Source organism: Maniola jurtina, chromosome Z (assembly GCF_905333055.1).
Source record: "Maniola jurtina chromosome Z, ilManJurt1.1, whole genome shotgun sequence".
Lineage (NCBI taxonomy): Eukaryota > Metazoa > Arthropoda > Insecta > Lepidoptera > Nymphalidae > Maniola > Maniola jurtina.
The window spans coordinates 3,700,805-3,716,996 of NC_060058.1; the positions used below are offsets into that span (position 1 = coordinate 3,700,805).

At 34.3% G+C, this 16,192-nt stretch overlaps 1 protein-coding gene across 1 annotated transcript in view; it reads right to left on the bottom strand.

The window, feature by feature from the left end:
- The window catches only part of LOC123880730 (tyrosine-protein phosphatase corkscrew-like), a 38,996-nt gene that overhangs the window by 16,380 nt on the left and 6,424 nt on the right, over positions 1 to 16,192 (bottom strand). Inside the window, exon 2 of the mRNA XM_045929029.1 lies at positions 10,842 to 11,004. Within this exon, the coding sequence (XP_045784985.1) occupies positions 10,842 to 11,004 (163 nt within the window). The remainder of the gene's footprint in view (positions 1 to 10,841; positions 11,005 to 16,192) is intronic.

The window sequence follows — 16,192 nt, forward strand, 5'->3', positions numbered from 1 at the left end:
TATATAACCGTTAGGTTCATAATATTATGTCAATAGACAAATGTCAAGCTGTCAAGATGGACGTTGCCTAAATACATAATTATTTATTTGAAAATGATGTTTTGGAAAACTCAGATACTTTGGATCGTCGGGGGTGTTATAAATTTTTAATTTACACTAGTTATATTCGTGATGCAAGCAAGCCGCTGCATCCATTGCAACAATGTGTAAAGCTATATCTACTGGGACTGCAGACGGCACAAGGAACCAGAAATTTGCATCACAGTGCTCGCATCTACTTAAACAAACATATTATATTAATATGATAGGTATTGTATTATTTTTTAATACAATTATTTTAAATTAAATTAAATATTGTAAGTATCTTTTTTTTTATTTTTCTTTACTAAAAATATTACAATAAAATTAAAAGCTAGCCTTAAGGGTTAATATGTGAGTGTATAATAATATAACAAGTGTAAATTAAAAATTTATAACACCCCCGACAGGTGAAGGTTACAGTAACTAGAAAAGAGCTGATAACTTTCAAACGGTTGAACCGATTTTCTTGGTTTATAGCTGGATTATAGCTAAGATCACTTTCGATTAAGCCACCTTTCAAACAAAAAAAAAACTAAATTAAAATCGGTTCACTAGTTTAGGAGCTACGATACGATGCCACAGACAGATACACAGATACACACGTCAAACTTATAGTACCCCTATTTTTGGGTCGGGGGATAAAATATTCATCGACGTATTAACTTGATAAATTCCATATAATAGTCAAATTATAATAACTAGCTAAAAAATGTAGTCGCTAAAATTATAATGTAGAGACCTGTGGTAGAGACCACCGAGCTGGTTTAAAACTTATTATCTTCAAGAATTTATTAGAGCTCGCCTAAACGAACTAAAAAAATTAACTAAACTAAAAGTTTTGAAATTAAAAAGAGTTGTTTAAATTTTTTTGATAGTATATACTTACATAATTATTTAATTTAAACTTGTGTTCACAGTAAATTAAGTTAAAAAATAAAGCATATTTCAAGTTTTAAAATTATAAATGAAGATTTAGACTAATTTGAGGATTACTTTTGACGATTTATAGGTTTCTACTTTCTTGATGTTCTTTTGATATCAATCATCAGTAAAGTTTATTTCATTGAAAGCGGCATATGCATTCACTCGTATGCAACAAAGTATAATGCAGTACCAGGATAGCAAAATACATAAGGAGAGCGTGGAGTGCACTCGGTAATTGGATCTGTGGGTCAACTCCGTTATCAGCTGATACAGTGACCCATATCAGTTTTGAAACACTTTTACTAGTTCACTATGAATTTAGTGAACTAGAGAACGCGAAACACCTGTTTCGAGTTCTTTCGTTCAACAACTTTTAAAATTACGTACCTGCCTATTTTTTTCTGATTTTGCAAACCGCTTCAAGCAAAATTTGGTAGTTCATCTACTTCAAAGAATAAAATGTTAACAAAATAAAAGTTTTTTTATCTTCTTCTTCTAAAGCCATCTTCTATCGGAGGTTGGCAATCATTATGGTTTTTTATAGTCTAAATATATTGGCGCATTTTTACATAGTGCCTGCTGATTTCTACTTATACAAATCTATACCTATATAAATCTCTACATTATAATATGAAAGCGAAATAGGTACCACTCAACCATTGACTCACTCACTGACTAACTGACTAATCACAAAATCTCAGGAACTATAAAGCTTACAAACTGGGTACTAAAACCAAGTTGTTACATATAACTTGACAATTTGGAAGGTAGGTTTTTCTACGGCATAGTTATCAGCTTAAAAAAGATTTTACGGAAATCCACCACTAAGGGACTAAAATGGGGGTAGGAAGATTTTTATGAAAGTTTTTTTTGTTTTTCATTTATAGACTAGCGCATGGCTGCAATCAGTTTTATGTTTTTAATGTTAGATTCATGAAAATTGGCATATAAAGTACCTATTAGTATAAATTAAACATTAAAAATGTATGATTAAGCTTTTTTTTTTTTGAAAATCACTCCTTAAGGTTGAATAGGGGATGAAGGCTTTTCATACTAATAAGAATAGACAAGCCCTTTATGTTTTTAATGTTAATGAAAATTAATTAATTACTACTTGTCAGCTTTATGTTTTTGATGTTAAGAGGGCTCTCTCCGTCACTCGTTTCCACTCGTTTCATACAATCGTAGTTCCAATTTCATTTGAATATTAAGCAACCAAAGTCCATGAAATTTTGCACATATATTCTAGAAACTAATATCTATGTCTGTGGTTTTCCAGATTTCTGTTAAAATATTCGATTTCAAAGTTACGCGGTCTTAAAATTTTCATACAAATTTTTGAGCTCCTGTAATTTTAAAACTACATATTTTTAGAAAAATCTAAAACACCACAGACACAGATATTAGTTTCTAGAATATGTCTGCAAAATTTCATGGACTTTGGTTGCTTAACATTCAAATGAAACTGGAACTACGATTGTATGAAACGAGTGGAAACGAGTGACGGAGAGAGCCCTGTTAATGAAAATTGGCAATAAAATTGAAAGTTGATGAGACAATTTTATTTACTGTCATTATTAACTGATCAGACATTTTCTTCTTATTTATGTTTCCCTAGTAAGTTTCAGGCATGAAATCAATAATAATATTGTGTTGCACGTAAGAGTGCGATGTTGCCGTCTGTTTTCCGGCTTTCATGAAATAGCGCTTTTCATTTTACTATGTTTTTCACTTTATCGTGCTTTAAAACCCTTAGATGAAATGAGAAAGCTATAGTTTTATGCCCGTCCACTCCAATTTGATATGAAACCAGCCCCTTTATTTTCACAATGAAAATGCACACACGGAAAATGTCAGGTAAGGTAGTGTGTAGACTGTAGAGTCGCGTTTCATCAATTTTATTGTGACATTGTAAAACTTACAACAGCAGCAGACCTATAGCGACCATAATCATAATCCTAGTTAGGAGTATTACAACTGATAGAATTTATTAAAAGTGCTAACAGTTCGATTTTAACATCCGAGTCATTTTAAACGTCTTACCTACCCGACTCTGAGTACACAAATATTTGTATGAAAAGCATCAATAAATATTATATAAATAATCGCCGGCTCACTACGGAGTACAGTTCTCCTCTCAGAACGAAGAGGGAAAACCTGCATACTTGAGAGTTCTCCAAATGTTCGCAAAGGTGTGTGAAATCTACCAAATTCCACAGGTATGGTAGTATTCTGGGGGGAAACCCGAATGCATTTTTATGTTGTATTTTATTACTTACAGTGAACCCCCGGGAATCCGACAAACGTTTTGCAGGGAAGTGTCGAACTATCGAATTTGTCAGATTATAGAGTACTGCCTAAGACCCCCTATAGCCCAATTTCTTTTTACAAAAGAGTATCTTATAATCCGACAAATTACAGATCCAATGATAAGATTCTATATGTTATAAATACTCTAAAGTACAAGTCATACTTCATTATTTATGTCAAACTTAGTAAATTCAATATAATATACATGTTACAGGGGGTGCCAGATTAGACAGGCACCGGACTACCGGGGGTCCACCTGTATTTAGAAATCGTAACAATCATTACCTATTATTATAACAATTGACATGATACGGTGTATAATGTCGTTAGTCGTTACTAAGCACTGTTTCCTTAACGACAATAGTCTATCTGCATTACAAATAGACATTCTCAGGCACATTTTTTATTTAATGCATTCGCAGTCATCTGCGGACGCACGTGAGTTCAATCTGGAAAGGTTTAGGCAGGTATTACATTTGTACTACTTTGTCTTTATAACTTGTAGTACCTACATGAAGTAATTTATTTTTCATCTCGCTCGGAAAAGATTCCTTTGCTTTATGAAATCTGCGTGGAAAGTGGTAATATTGCTCTCTAGCGTGCAAAGTACGAGTAGAAATTCGAACATGATGAACTGTTGTCTATGGTTGGAGTACTTACATATCTTTTTTCTTTCTATTAAAAATACCACTTCATGAAACGTTCAGAAACGATACAAGTGTATATACAGGTAAAGCCCTTTCATGTGATACCCCACTGGGTATAGTTGTCTTACTTTGAAAATTGAAACACATTTTAATTTTTTTTTAAATGATGTGACCACAAATTCGCGGTTTTAAGATTTATTCCTGTACAAGTGTACTATAAGACCTACATACCTGCCAAATTTCATGATTCTAGATCAACGGGAAGTACTCTATAGGTTTCTTGAAAGACAGACAGACAGACAGACAGACAACAAAGTGATCCTATAAGGGTTCCGTTTTTTCTTTTGAGGTACGGAACCCTAATAAGATGTGAGTATGAACCCACTCTTACTATTTAAAAATGGATCCTTCTAGAATAACATTGCGTGCACATAACTGCTGTTAACGGCCTAGAATTAACTTATATCTACTTAACTTACTAAATAATGTAACATTTAGATTGGTTTGAAATTTAAAATGATATTATTAGGTACAAGGCAATCGATATGCGATGGACATTCTAGTCCCTTATACATACATATAAAAGCGCTGACTGACTAATATTGAGATAAGTCTAGATAAGTAAAGCTTATTATGTGTGTAGAAAAATCAGATATTCATGTAGGTTTTATTTTTTTGTAAATAAAGTAAACCCCAAAGTTGAGAAATCCGAACGAAATTAAAAAACACAAAATCTATACACGATCATCTTCATAGGAAAAAGATAAGAAACATATTATTTACTAACTCGTAAAAGGGTAAAATTTATTCAAACAAAACTGTTCATTAATTCAATGAATAAGGTAAGTTGTACACTGAACTGACGGTAATGCCCGTGTACTACATTCACACCCCGGAAGCCGCGAAAATGATTTCGCTGTTCGCATCTGCGTTTCGTTAACAGGGCTCTCTCCGTCACTCGTTTCCACTCGTTTCATACAATCGTAGTTCCAATTTCATTCGAATATTAAGCAACCAAAGTCCATGAAATTTTGCAGACATATTCTAGAAACTAATATCTGTGTCTGTGGTGTTTTAGATTTTTCTAAAAATATGTAGTTTTAAAATTACAGGGGCCGTCCCATGTCGGTTTTCAGGGTTCCGTACCCAAAGGGTAAATCGGCACCCTAAAGCCCTGTCTATCAGTCCGTCTGTCTAACTATACGTATGCCACAGGTCTTTAGCTCGTAGACGAAATGAGTTACAAATCTGAAATTTTGGTATTTAGTAGAACGTTAACCCAGAACTGAATATTGAATGAAAAATTCAATTAAACTCTTTTTCAGGAAGGCTTCCTATACATTAAAAAAGAGTTGGACAAAAAAAGTTGCTACCCCAGTATGTAATCTATACTAATAAATAAAATTGGAGTGTCTGTCTGTAATTTCGAAATAACTACCTCATATTAAGCTCATATGGTTATTTGAACGATACCAACACCGAATCACACGTTTTTAAAATTTTTGTCTTTCTGTCTGTCTGTCTGTCTGTCTGTCTGTTTGAAAAGGGTAATCTTCGGAACGGCTGAACCGATTTTGACGGGATTTTCACAGACAAGTAGAGAATTGACCAGGGAGTAACATAGGCTACTTTTTTAACCGACTTTCAAAAAGGGAGTTGTGTTTTTCTACCTATGTACACCGAAATCTCCGAGATTTCTGAACCGATTTGCGTCATTTCTTTTTTAATCGATAGAGGAACTTTGCAACATTGTTTCATAAAAAATTTGGAGTCCAACTCCTCAATCCTGATGCTGCAGGGGATCTGACCAATCCACGCGGGCGAAGCTGCGGGCATCAGCTAGTTTAGGTATAATTGTCTTGAAGTCATTGAGTAGAGTAAGAATATATTTTTTATTCTAGCCTAGCTCGGAAACCAAATACTTACGTATTTCATACACCCAACATAATAATAATATGTTGTTCATAATTACGAAGGAAATGCGAAAAATTATGAAAATTTACTAGTCTAGTAGGACATAATCTTTTAGATGGAAATCTCAGGCATTGAGTGTAGAGTGAGCCTAATATAAAAATGTGTACGTAACTTAATACCGTTGCGGTCACCGGCCCCATCGACTGAATTCGGCCTCAGCCTTCGACTACACAATCGAATGTGAAGTTGTCAAACGCCAGGGCCAACTGGGCCTAAAACTTATAGGCCATTAGTGAAGTGGATATTTTTATACTTGACATAATTAAAATATGAATAGTTATATTTATAACTAGCTGATACGCTTGGCTTCGTTCGCGTGAAATTTAATATACCTATATATACATAATACTATATACGTCACACTTCGACGTTGGAGCCTTAGTCCAAGTAATTTTATAAAGCATTTTTAGCTAGGTAAGGTACCTACGCAAAGAATGGTTGGTTGTTTAATGCATACAGCAGGGTTCTTCGCAGCGTTTCACACTGGTAAAGTGACCCTGGAGCCATGGAGTCTTAGTGCTAAAAATTTTTTACCGCCGAATGTATTTTCCTTGTTTTCAAATTTAAGAGGGCTCTCTCCGTCACTCGTTTCCACTCGTTTCATACAATCGTAGTTCCAATTTCATTTGAATATTAAGCAACCAAAGTCCATGAAATTTTGCACATATATTCTAGAAACTAATATCTATGTCTGTGGTTTTCCAGATTTCTGTTAAAATATTCGGTTTCAAAGTTACGCGGTCTTAAAATTTTCATACAAATATTTGAGCCCCTGTAATTTTAAAACTACATATTTTTAGAAAAATCTAAAACACCACAGACACAGATATTAGTTTCTAGAATATGTCTGCAAAATTTCATGGACTTTGGTTGCTTAACATTCAAATGAAATTGGAACTACGATTGTATGAAACGAGTGGAAACGAGTGACGGAGAGAGCCCTGTTAAATAAAATAAAAAACTACTAAGAAAATGTTATCTAGATTCATGTTAACTAATATTATGTTTGAAAACCTTCACATTGTTGCCTAAATTATATATATATTTTTTGCAAATGTTTTGTGCCCATTATCTTCATTCGTTATTTTATTATCTTCGCAAATTTCAGCAGCATGAGCGAGCAAAATTACATTACATTTAGTCATGCCCGCAACTAAGCTACTGCGTCCATGACGCCCATCCATAAACTCCTAGACGTTTCTCTAGCGGATTACAAAAATCAATAAGAGAGGTAAAAATAGCCCCATAAACACATTTAGCACATCGAACGGTGCGAACTGCGAAATGATACTTGAAATCGTAGACGGACGCAATCGTACGATAGAACGGGACCATACTCGACAAGCATTTCTGCTAGACAAATTGATCAAGTGATAATATCCAAAAATTCGAAGTATTGGTACGTGAACATTTGATGTGTTGTTCTATACTTTTCTATCGTAACGTAAACCGGTGTCAGTAGTTTAATAAGAGAACCCGATAAATTATTTCAAAGCTGCATTGTCCAACTTTCAGGTTGCATTAGAAGAGTCATTATAAAGATAGATTGAATCAGAACCTCAATAGCTCAACGATTAAGAAGTGAACTTGAAATCCGAAAGGTCGGTGGTTCAAACACCACCCGTTGTATTACTGTTGTAATTACCTACTCATAGCACAAGCTGGACGCTTGGAGGAGAAAAGAGGGGCATTATTCATAACTCATAATTAACACTAATATTATTTTTTTCAAAAAAAAAAGAAATAGAAAATAGAGAATAAACTAACTAAGTATTTGTCTTCAAATAGAAGATTTCTTGCGGTGACACCTCTTGGCGTATTGAGCCACTTTATTCATACTACTAGTGTTTTTTTGCTTGGGATTTTATTTTTAGGTGGAGGAGTTATTTCAAGCACTATAGAGGTAATTTAGTAACATTCGTTACATTTACAATTCAAATATTACTATCAATGATAACACAATGCATTAAAATTTAAAGCTGTAAAAAAATCAGATAATTCTACTATGAAGTAACAGACGTAAAACATCAGGTTTAAATAAAAGCATCCGCATGATTACAAAGACTCATATTTTAGATTTAGTAAATATTTTTGGCACATAACTAGAGATTTAGATACAGGTCCAGAACTACTGGAAAAAAGTCCCATTAGTTCAACGGTTGAACATATTATGTTGAACTAGTGGGAACGAACGAAATTATAGTTGTACAAAATCTAACTGCTCGGAACAGGGTGACAGCCTAGCCGTATTATATTTTCTGTCATTTCTCTCTTTTCGTAGGATAAAGTTAGTGATCTAAGTAATATTATTTACAGACTGAGTAAAAGCGCCAATTTACTAAATGACAAAAGTATTCATATAATTAATTATACTTAATATTAATATAATATCGTATTGAAGTCCATTTAGCGAGGCAGTTTCTCTAGTAATATGAATGCCCTTACATCCTACCTACGACATGCCTTCAAGTTACGACCTACATAAAAATGCAACGGGTGTCATTTAAAATAAGTTAGTCATATTCACGGAATGAGAGATCCTTGCTGACTGCTGTGTCATGATTATAACGATCAGTATTACTTATTAACTTGTTGCGAATCATCTAGATACCATACCCACCCACACACCCAGCGTCCGCGTCGAGCCAAAAAAAGAAGGGTTATTCACATAGACCTTGAATAATTACAGAAAAAAATCTAGAACGCAAAAATATTCTTATGATTTATTACTGTATACCTACCTGACAGTCAATGTGTAAGATTTTGGGTTCCACTGTCAAAAAAAAATGTTTTGAGGAATTTTTTTAGGATATGGACATGATTATAATTATTATGTGCACCGTTAAAAATAAACTAGTTGGTACTTGTACCAACCATACCAACCACCATAGCATAACCGTACCATATTTGATGGTTTTTGTTTTTAGGGTTCCGTACCTCAAAAGGAAAAACGGAACCCTTATAGGATCACTTTGTTGTCTGTCTGTCTGTCCATCCGTCCATGCGTCCGTCCGTCGAGTCTGTCGAGAAACCTATAGGGTACTTCCCGTTGACGTAATCATGAAATTTGGCAGGTAGGTAGGTAAGTCTTATAGCACAAGTACAGGAATAAAGAATACCGCGAATTTGTGGTCACATCATTAAAAAAAAAAAAAAACATGTTTCAATTTTCAAAGTAAGATAACTATACCAAGTGAGGTATTATATGAAAGAACTTTACTTGTACATTCTAAAACAGATTTTTATTTATTTTTATGTACAATAGTTTTTGATTTATCGTGCAAAATGTTGGAAAAATACCTGTGTAAGGAACCCTCAGTGCGCGAGTCTGACTCGCACTTGGCCGGTTTTTATTTTAATTTATTTATGTTTTTATGTACATAGGTACAATAAATTTTCAAAAATATATTGATTATGCACCGTCATCTAATATTTATGATACCTGTACTGCGGTGATGATAGCTAGACAATAAAGCCTGGCAGAAATCAATGCGAATGCGTAGGAAGCTTTTGAAACAACAATAACAAGCAAAAAAATTATGTCCACGGGCACTTTGCCGAAAATTATTATCTCATGTTTTTGTGCCATCAACTCCATACAATTATTATGACCTACCACCATAAATGGAGAGGTGATACAGAATACAACTGACATGTAGATTTATCTTAGTAAAGAATCGAAGTAATTATTTAACATTTACATAACAAGTTGATCGCCATCAAGCAACCATACAAATTACGAACTACCACTATAAATGGAAATGGATGGATACACTTGATAGAGGCAACTGGATTCATCTCTAAGTTGGTGCTTAATAGTTGAGGTTTCTAAAATTCTATAGTTCCATCTATGTACAATGGGTGGAGCGTGCGTTGCATTGCAATGCAACGTGTTTGCTATAAAGACTGCAAAGACCAATATCTTAAAAATAACAGTTTTTATTCGATAATATTAAGTATATTATGGGGCCTCTCGTACAAAGTTTACTAAATACGTCCTGTGTGCAAAATTAATGACAAAAATGGCCTATTAAAAATGGTTCTACAATAAGTGCCTCACTGTAGTTTATTTAGTTTACCTACGTAAACATTTTTTTAAATAACAAAATGATGTTATTGTAGTTCATGTCATGATTATAAAGTGGTTTTATTCATTAAATTCAATGAGAAAATAATACATTATCGTGAGATTAACTTATTCATTTTACTCCAAGGACTCGTCTATTTCTCACTTTTTTACAGTCTTAAAACCCCGCTTTCAATATAAAAAACCTGGTGAATTTCACACTACACTAGGATGTACTTTTATAATAGTAGATACCTGTGTATTTATGTAAGTTTATTATAATGTAGGTACCTATTTATTTCTCTCTCTTCTTCATGTTTTGCTCGTATACATCTACCATTTTCCCTACCATTTTCCATGCAACCTATAACTCTTTTCATTTTATGTTTATATTTTCTGGAAGGGATCACTCGTAAGCAGTGACTTGCTGTAAAATGTAGTCCGTCACGATTTTGTATGTAACATGTACTTATTCATGTAATAGAGAGTTTTTACCTACTTAGTAAAAATCTGCATATTTAAAATGTGTCCTATTTATCTTTACAACTTTTTTATCTTGAGAAAACCATTTTCTATAATATAGTAGATATGAAAGATAATGCTGCAATAAAAGACGTGAATAACGTTTTATAGAATGATAATCATATTTTATATTAGGTAGATAAAATATTTTGAAAAAACCGGTAAAGGACTGAAAACCGAAAGGTCGACGGTTCAAACCCCGCCCGTTGCACTATTGTCGTACCTACTCCTAGCACAAGCCTGACGCTTAGTTGGAGAGGAAAGGGGAATATTAGTCATTTAACATGGCTAATATTCTTTAAAAAAAAATCAGTTACCTGTTTTCTGATCATGACGTGGCTGACCCGGCCGCGCACGCGCACCGAGAGCACGTACTCCCCGGGGTGCGTCAGCGACTCGCGTACCAGGAACGATCCATTCCGTCCCTTCTCCATCATCAAGTGTTCCGCCTCTTTTGCGGACATGATTCCGTGGAACCATCTGAAATAAATTTTCCTTTGATTTATTTTTTATTGGACACGAAGTAAATGATCAACTAAAAAACTAAATGATATACCTAATACTACTACAGCATTACAGTGAATTTGTCCGGTTCATTAGTTTTTGATTTTTTGTAAATGTTTTCGGTTTCCAAAATGTTTTCGTTTCGTAAATATACTGATTTAGAGGATGCCCGCGACTTCGTCCGCGTAGATTTAGGTTTTTAAAGATTCCGTGGGAACCGTTTGATTTTTCGGGATAAAAAGTCAAGATCAATTACAGAGACGCAATCTACCACGATACCAAATTTCATACAAATCGGTTAAGAGGATGGGTTTTTGGGAATCCCGTGGGAACTCTTTAATTTTTCGGGATTTAAAGTAACCTATGTCCGTCCTCGGGATATAAGCTAACCCTATACCAAATTTCGTCAGAATCGATTAAACTGTTGGGCGGTAAAAAGTTATCAGACAGACAGACACACTTTCGTATTTATAATATTAAGTATGGATATTAGTATGGATGTAAATAAGAAATGCACTTTTAAGAGAGTAATTTTTGTCTCGTTCTTCTCAATCAAAATACATGTTTGGTCTTTGGAGCGATGATAAGACGGTGCGAATGGGATGTTGCTACGAGTATCTATAAATGATATTTTGATCAAATGGTTTAGTTGATCGTCTATAAAGGAGTATTTTTATAAATTTAGGTAACAGACTAAAACATAAATATTGAAAATATGGATTATAAGTAGTTAAATAAAATTAGTTTCAATATGACATTACCAAATTAAGGTAGGAAAGCGTATACAATAAGTAGTAAATGAAAATAAACAATTAGATGGTCTGTACATTGCAAATTACTACCGCATTGTAACTTCCGTACAGAACGCACTACCGATTTTTTACTCACCTGAAAGTACTTACTATTTATTTATGTAGTACTGACCAGCTTTGCTCGGTGAAAATGTAAATTCGCTATATTTGCTATTTCGTGGAAATTTTGAAAAATCAAGCCTATATTTTAAAGCAAACCTCTATGCAAAATTTCAGCTTTCTATATTCAAAGGGCTAGGTGTTGATAAGTCAGTGTGTGAATTTTCATTTTAATTACTTTTTTTTGGGGCAAGTATCTCCCCTACAGGTAAAACGGGACCAATTTTTTTTCTTGTCTATCTCGTGGTCAGCAGTGAAAACCATATTTCCGGGACGAATCTAAGATCCTGTTACAAAATATGCTATGGTTGTTTTTATAATATAATAGTAGGTAAGTATACCTATAATATAACGAAGGTATAACGAAAACTATCACTGCTACGAGTAAGTAGGCTTTATATAAGTTAGGTCGACAAACTTATAAAATTGAGACTTATAACATTGAAAATATCTAGGATGAAGTTGTTAGTTGTATACAACATCTAATAAATATATATAAGTTAATAAACCATATGACTTTTTCTCTCATTTATTTATTTTTCCCATTTTATCTTATTTTTAAACAACAAACAATAAAATAACAAAAACAACATAAAAAATAACAGAAACACAGAAAAAATAACAGAAACAACAGAAAAAATAACAGAACCACAGAAAAAATAACAGAAACAACAGAAAAAATAACAGAAACACAGAAAAAATAACAGAAACAGAAAAAATAACAGAAACACAGAAAAAATAACAGAAACAACAAAAAATAAAATAACATCAACAACAAAATCAATAAATAACAGAAACAAAAGAGAAATAAAATAACATAAACAACAAAAAACTAAAGTAACGGAAAAAAAAAAAAAAAAAACTTAAACCATATGATATTATTATGACGAGCAATTGCGGATTCCTCCACTGCGCGTGGCCCAACAAGCACTTGACTGGTTTTTGTTTCATATAGAAAAAAACCGGCCAAGTGCGAGTCAGACTCGCACACAGAGGGTTCAGTACTCGGGTATTTTTCCAACATTTTGCACGATAAATCAAAAACTATCATACATAAAAATAAATAAAAATCTGTTTTAGAATGCATACGTAAAGCCCTTTCATATGATACCCCGCTTGGTATAGTTATCGTACTTTGAAAATTGAAACACATTTTAATTTTTTTTTAATGATGTAACCACAAATTCGCGGTTTTCAGATTTATTCCTGTACTTGCGCTATAAGACCTAACTACCTGCCAAATTTCATGATTCTAGGTCAACGGGAAGTACCTTATAGGTTTCTTGACAGACACGACGGACGGACGGACGGACGGACAGACAGGCAGACAGACAGACAGACAACAAAGTGATCCTATAAGGGTTCCGTTTTTCCTTTTGAGGTACGGAACCCTAAAATGCATAAAGTTTATTATTATTTAGTAATAATATGTAAAAACGTAGGTAATTCTACCATTCACTTGCGAAATTTCCATTCTCGTTGAAACTTGAGAAGTCCCATAAAACGTATCGCAAAACCGTTAAAATAACCAATGACATGAGTAATTTGACCGTGGTTTTCCCCGAAATTACGCCATATATTTACATACCATACCACATAATGATGATGATGTATCAAAAGTTATAATTTGAAGAAATGAGAGATCTTGTAGGTACCTATATTACGGGGGGAATAATCCATTTCTTTTCTTGACTTTGACTTAAGACATTGTTAAAACGAGACAGCGCTATACTGCTGACATAAAACTGTCTCGTTTTAACTGAAACTTAAGTCTGAGCAAAGTCAAAGTACCCTCTGTAGATCTCAGCCTGAGTCAACCACCATTCAATTGAAATTAAAGTACTTTTGTCGTAGTCTCAACCGATAGATGACCATTGTTGGGTTTATATTCTGCATAGAGGTCAATAGAAAACGGATTTTGTGAAGCATGTGTCCAGCAGCTCCCAGCACTCCGCACAGACAGAGTACGGGTATATTATAAACATTCCATTCCCTTGATCTGATCTACCGTGAGAATATTGAACGGCTCACGTTTTTCGTACGCTCATAACAACACGATAATTTGTTGTTAATGTGATTCAAATATGTATTGTATGTGCATACGGGCTGAGATAAATATAATTGTCCCACAATACATAAATTATAATTAATTGGCGTATGTATCTATTGCATTAGGAGCATTTACTAGATGTACAATTATTTAATTAAAGAGTTTCCACAGGATTTTTCAAAACGTAACTCCACAGTCAACACGGATAAAATCGCGGGTATCATCTAGTATTATTTTAAAAGAAAAGATAAACAAATACACACACAGATTATGTAAACCAATTTTCTCGTTTGCGTGCCACGCGTGATTATTTACATCGCAAAACCGGTTGACGCAACTGTTCATCGAGAAATATCTGCTCCCACATTGCCATCGATAGATATATATTATTATGAAGAAAATACAAGTAAGATCAAAATACATAAATATATTTAAATTAGATAGGTATGTGATGTATAATTCCACCTCCCGTTCCATATCAATACCTACGTGATACATCATATTGTTGTAGGAAAAGGCGTAAGTATGTAGGTACATAAAGAGATCAAATATGTAGTTCCGGATATAGGTATCTAGTTCTCATCTATAAGTATCTAAATTCTATCTTAATACCTAAATTCTAATCCAAGGCTTCGTAAAATTATTTATTCGTGCGGGATAACGCGGGTTACGTGCGAGTGTGCGGGGCGTCCCCCCGCCTCATACCCCGATTGTCATCTCGACCTGTCGCGAATTATGCGTATCACAGAACTCCTGAGATTTTCCTAAATCTGTGATACGTATGGATGCAGACCTTGACGTTGCCTTGCAAGTATGAAGTGGAAAATTGAAATTTTAATTAAGTACCTACTATCTGGTGGACTAACCAAACCTACGAGTATTTATTCTGAGAGAAGGAGGAGGCTACTAAGTACTCAGTGTGCCGGCGATGAGTTGATCATGATGATGATAGTTGCTCATGGAAAACAATGTAACGAAAATTATTTAAAACTTATTGGACTAAAGGCGCCACGGTACCGTCACAAAGAGCAATAAACTTACAAGGCAATGGCTATGTTTAGTACCTAGATTGTGAAATACTTATCACTTTATACTTTTATCTATATGTCACAGTTATTTCATGGGTTATTAGATAATAGTATGTTAGGTACCTATTTAGTTTTTATTATTCTTTTGTTACTTTGCAAGCGTTATTGTATACCTAACTGTATCCAAATGCTCATTTTCAATGAAGGCTCATTTTCATTTGTCGATAAGAAAATAGGTGCATTCTGGGTGTGGATGATTTTTAGGATTCCTTCTAGACAGGCGCTACATCATCACTTACTAGTTATATGGTGTGATTGCAGCCAAATGTATGCTTGTATACTTAGTAAAAAAATATATTCTGTGCAATTCACTCGCGGAAGAAGGGAAACAAACTATCCTCAAAAATTACCTTCAAGAGAATAAGGTAAATGCAGAATATCAGGAGTAGGATGCTTGTCAGGTGTATTTGCAATAGTAAGAAATATTTGTGAGGTGATTGAGCGAAGGATGTGCCCAGTCGAGCAATTAGACAATCATTTTTGAGGACCTCCCTGGCATAGTGATGAACCCATTGAACCCTGTAATCTTATTAATGGGAGACCCTGGGTTTGATTGCCGGAGGGGCAAATTTGAAATTTTACAATTCCTAAACTTTCTCTGGTCTGGGTCTGCTGGGAGAGTTCAGCCGTGGCTAGATATCGCCCTAAACTGTGCCGCTAAGCGATTTAGCCGTGTAAAATGGGTTTAATTAAAATTTCCATGTACCTATCTTCCAGGTTAGCCCGCTTCCATCTTAGACTGCATTATCACTTACCACTAGATAGGATTACAGTCAAGGGCTAACTTGTATCTGAATTAAAAAAAAAAAAAAACTTTTGAGAGATGACATGGCCCGCGTATGGGGAACCCGAAGTTTTTTTTTAAAATTATATAGACTAGCGCTTGGCTGCAATCAGACTCGCTAGCAATTGATGATGCAGCCTAAGATGGAGCGCGCTTGCCTAGAAGTTGCCTATTCACTCTTGACTTGAAGGTACCCATATTATAGGTGGAAGGGAAAACTGCTGCCGGAAGGGCGTTCTACATCCTGGCAGTTCGGATTAGAAAAGAGGAAGCAAATCGCTTCGTACGTGTTCGAGGAATTTCGACTACGTATGGATGCAGACCTTGACGA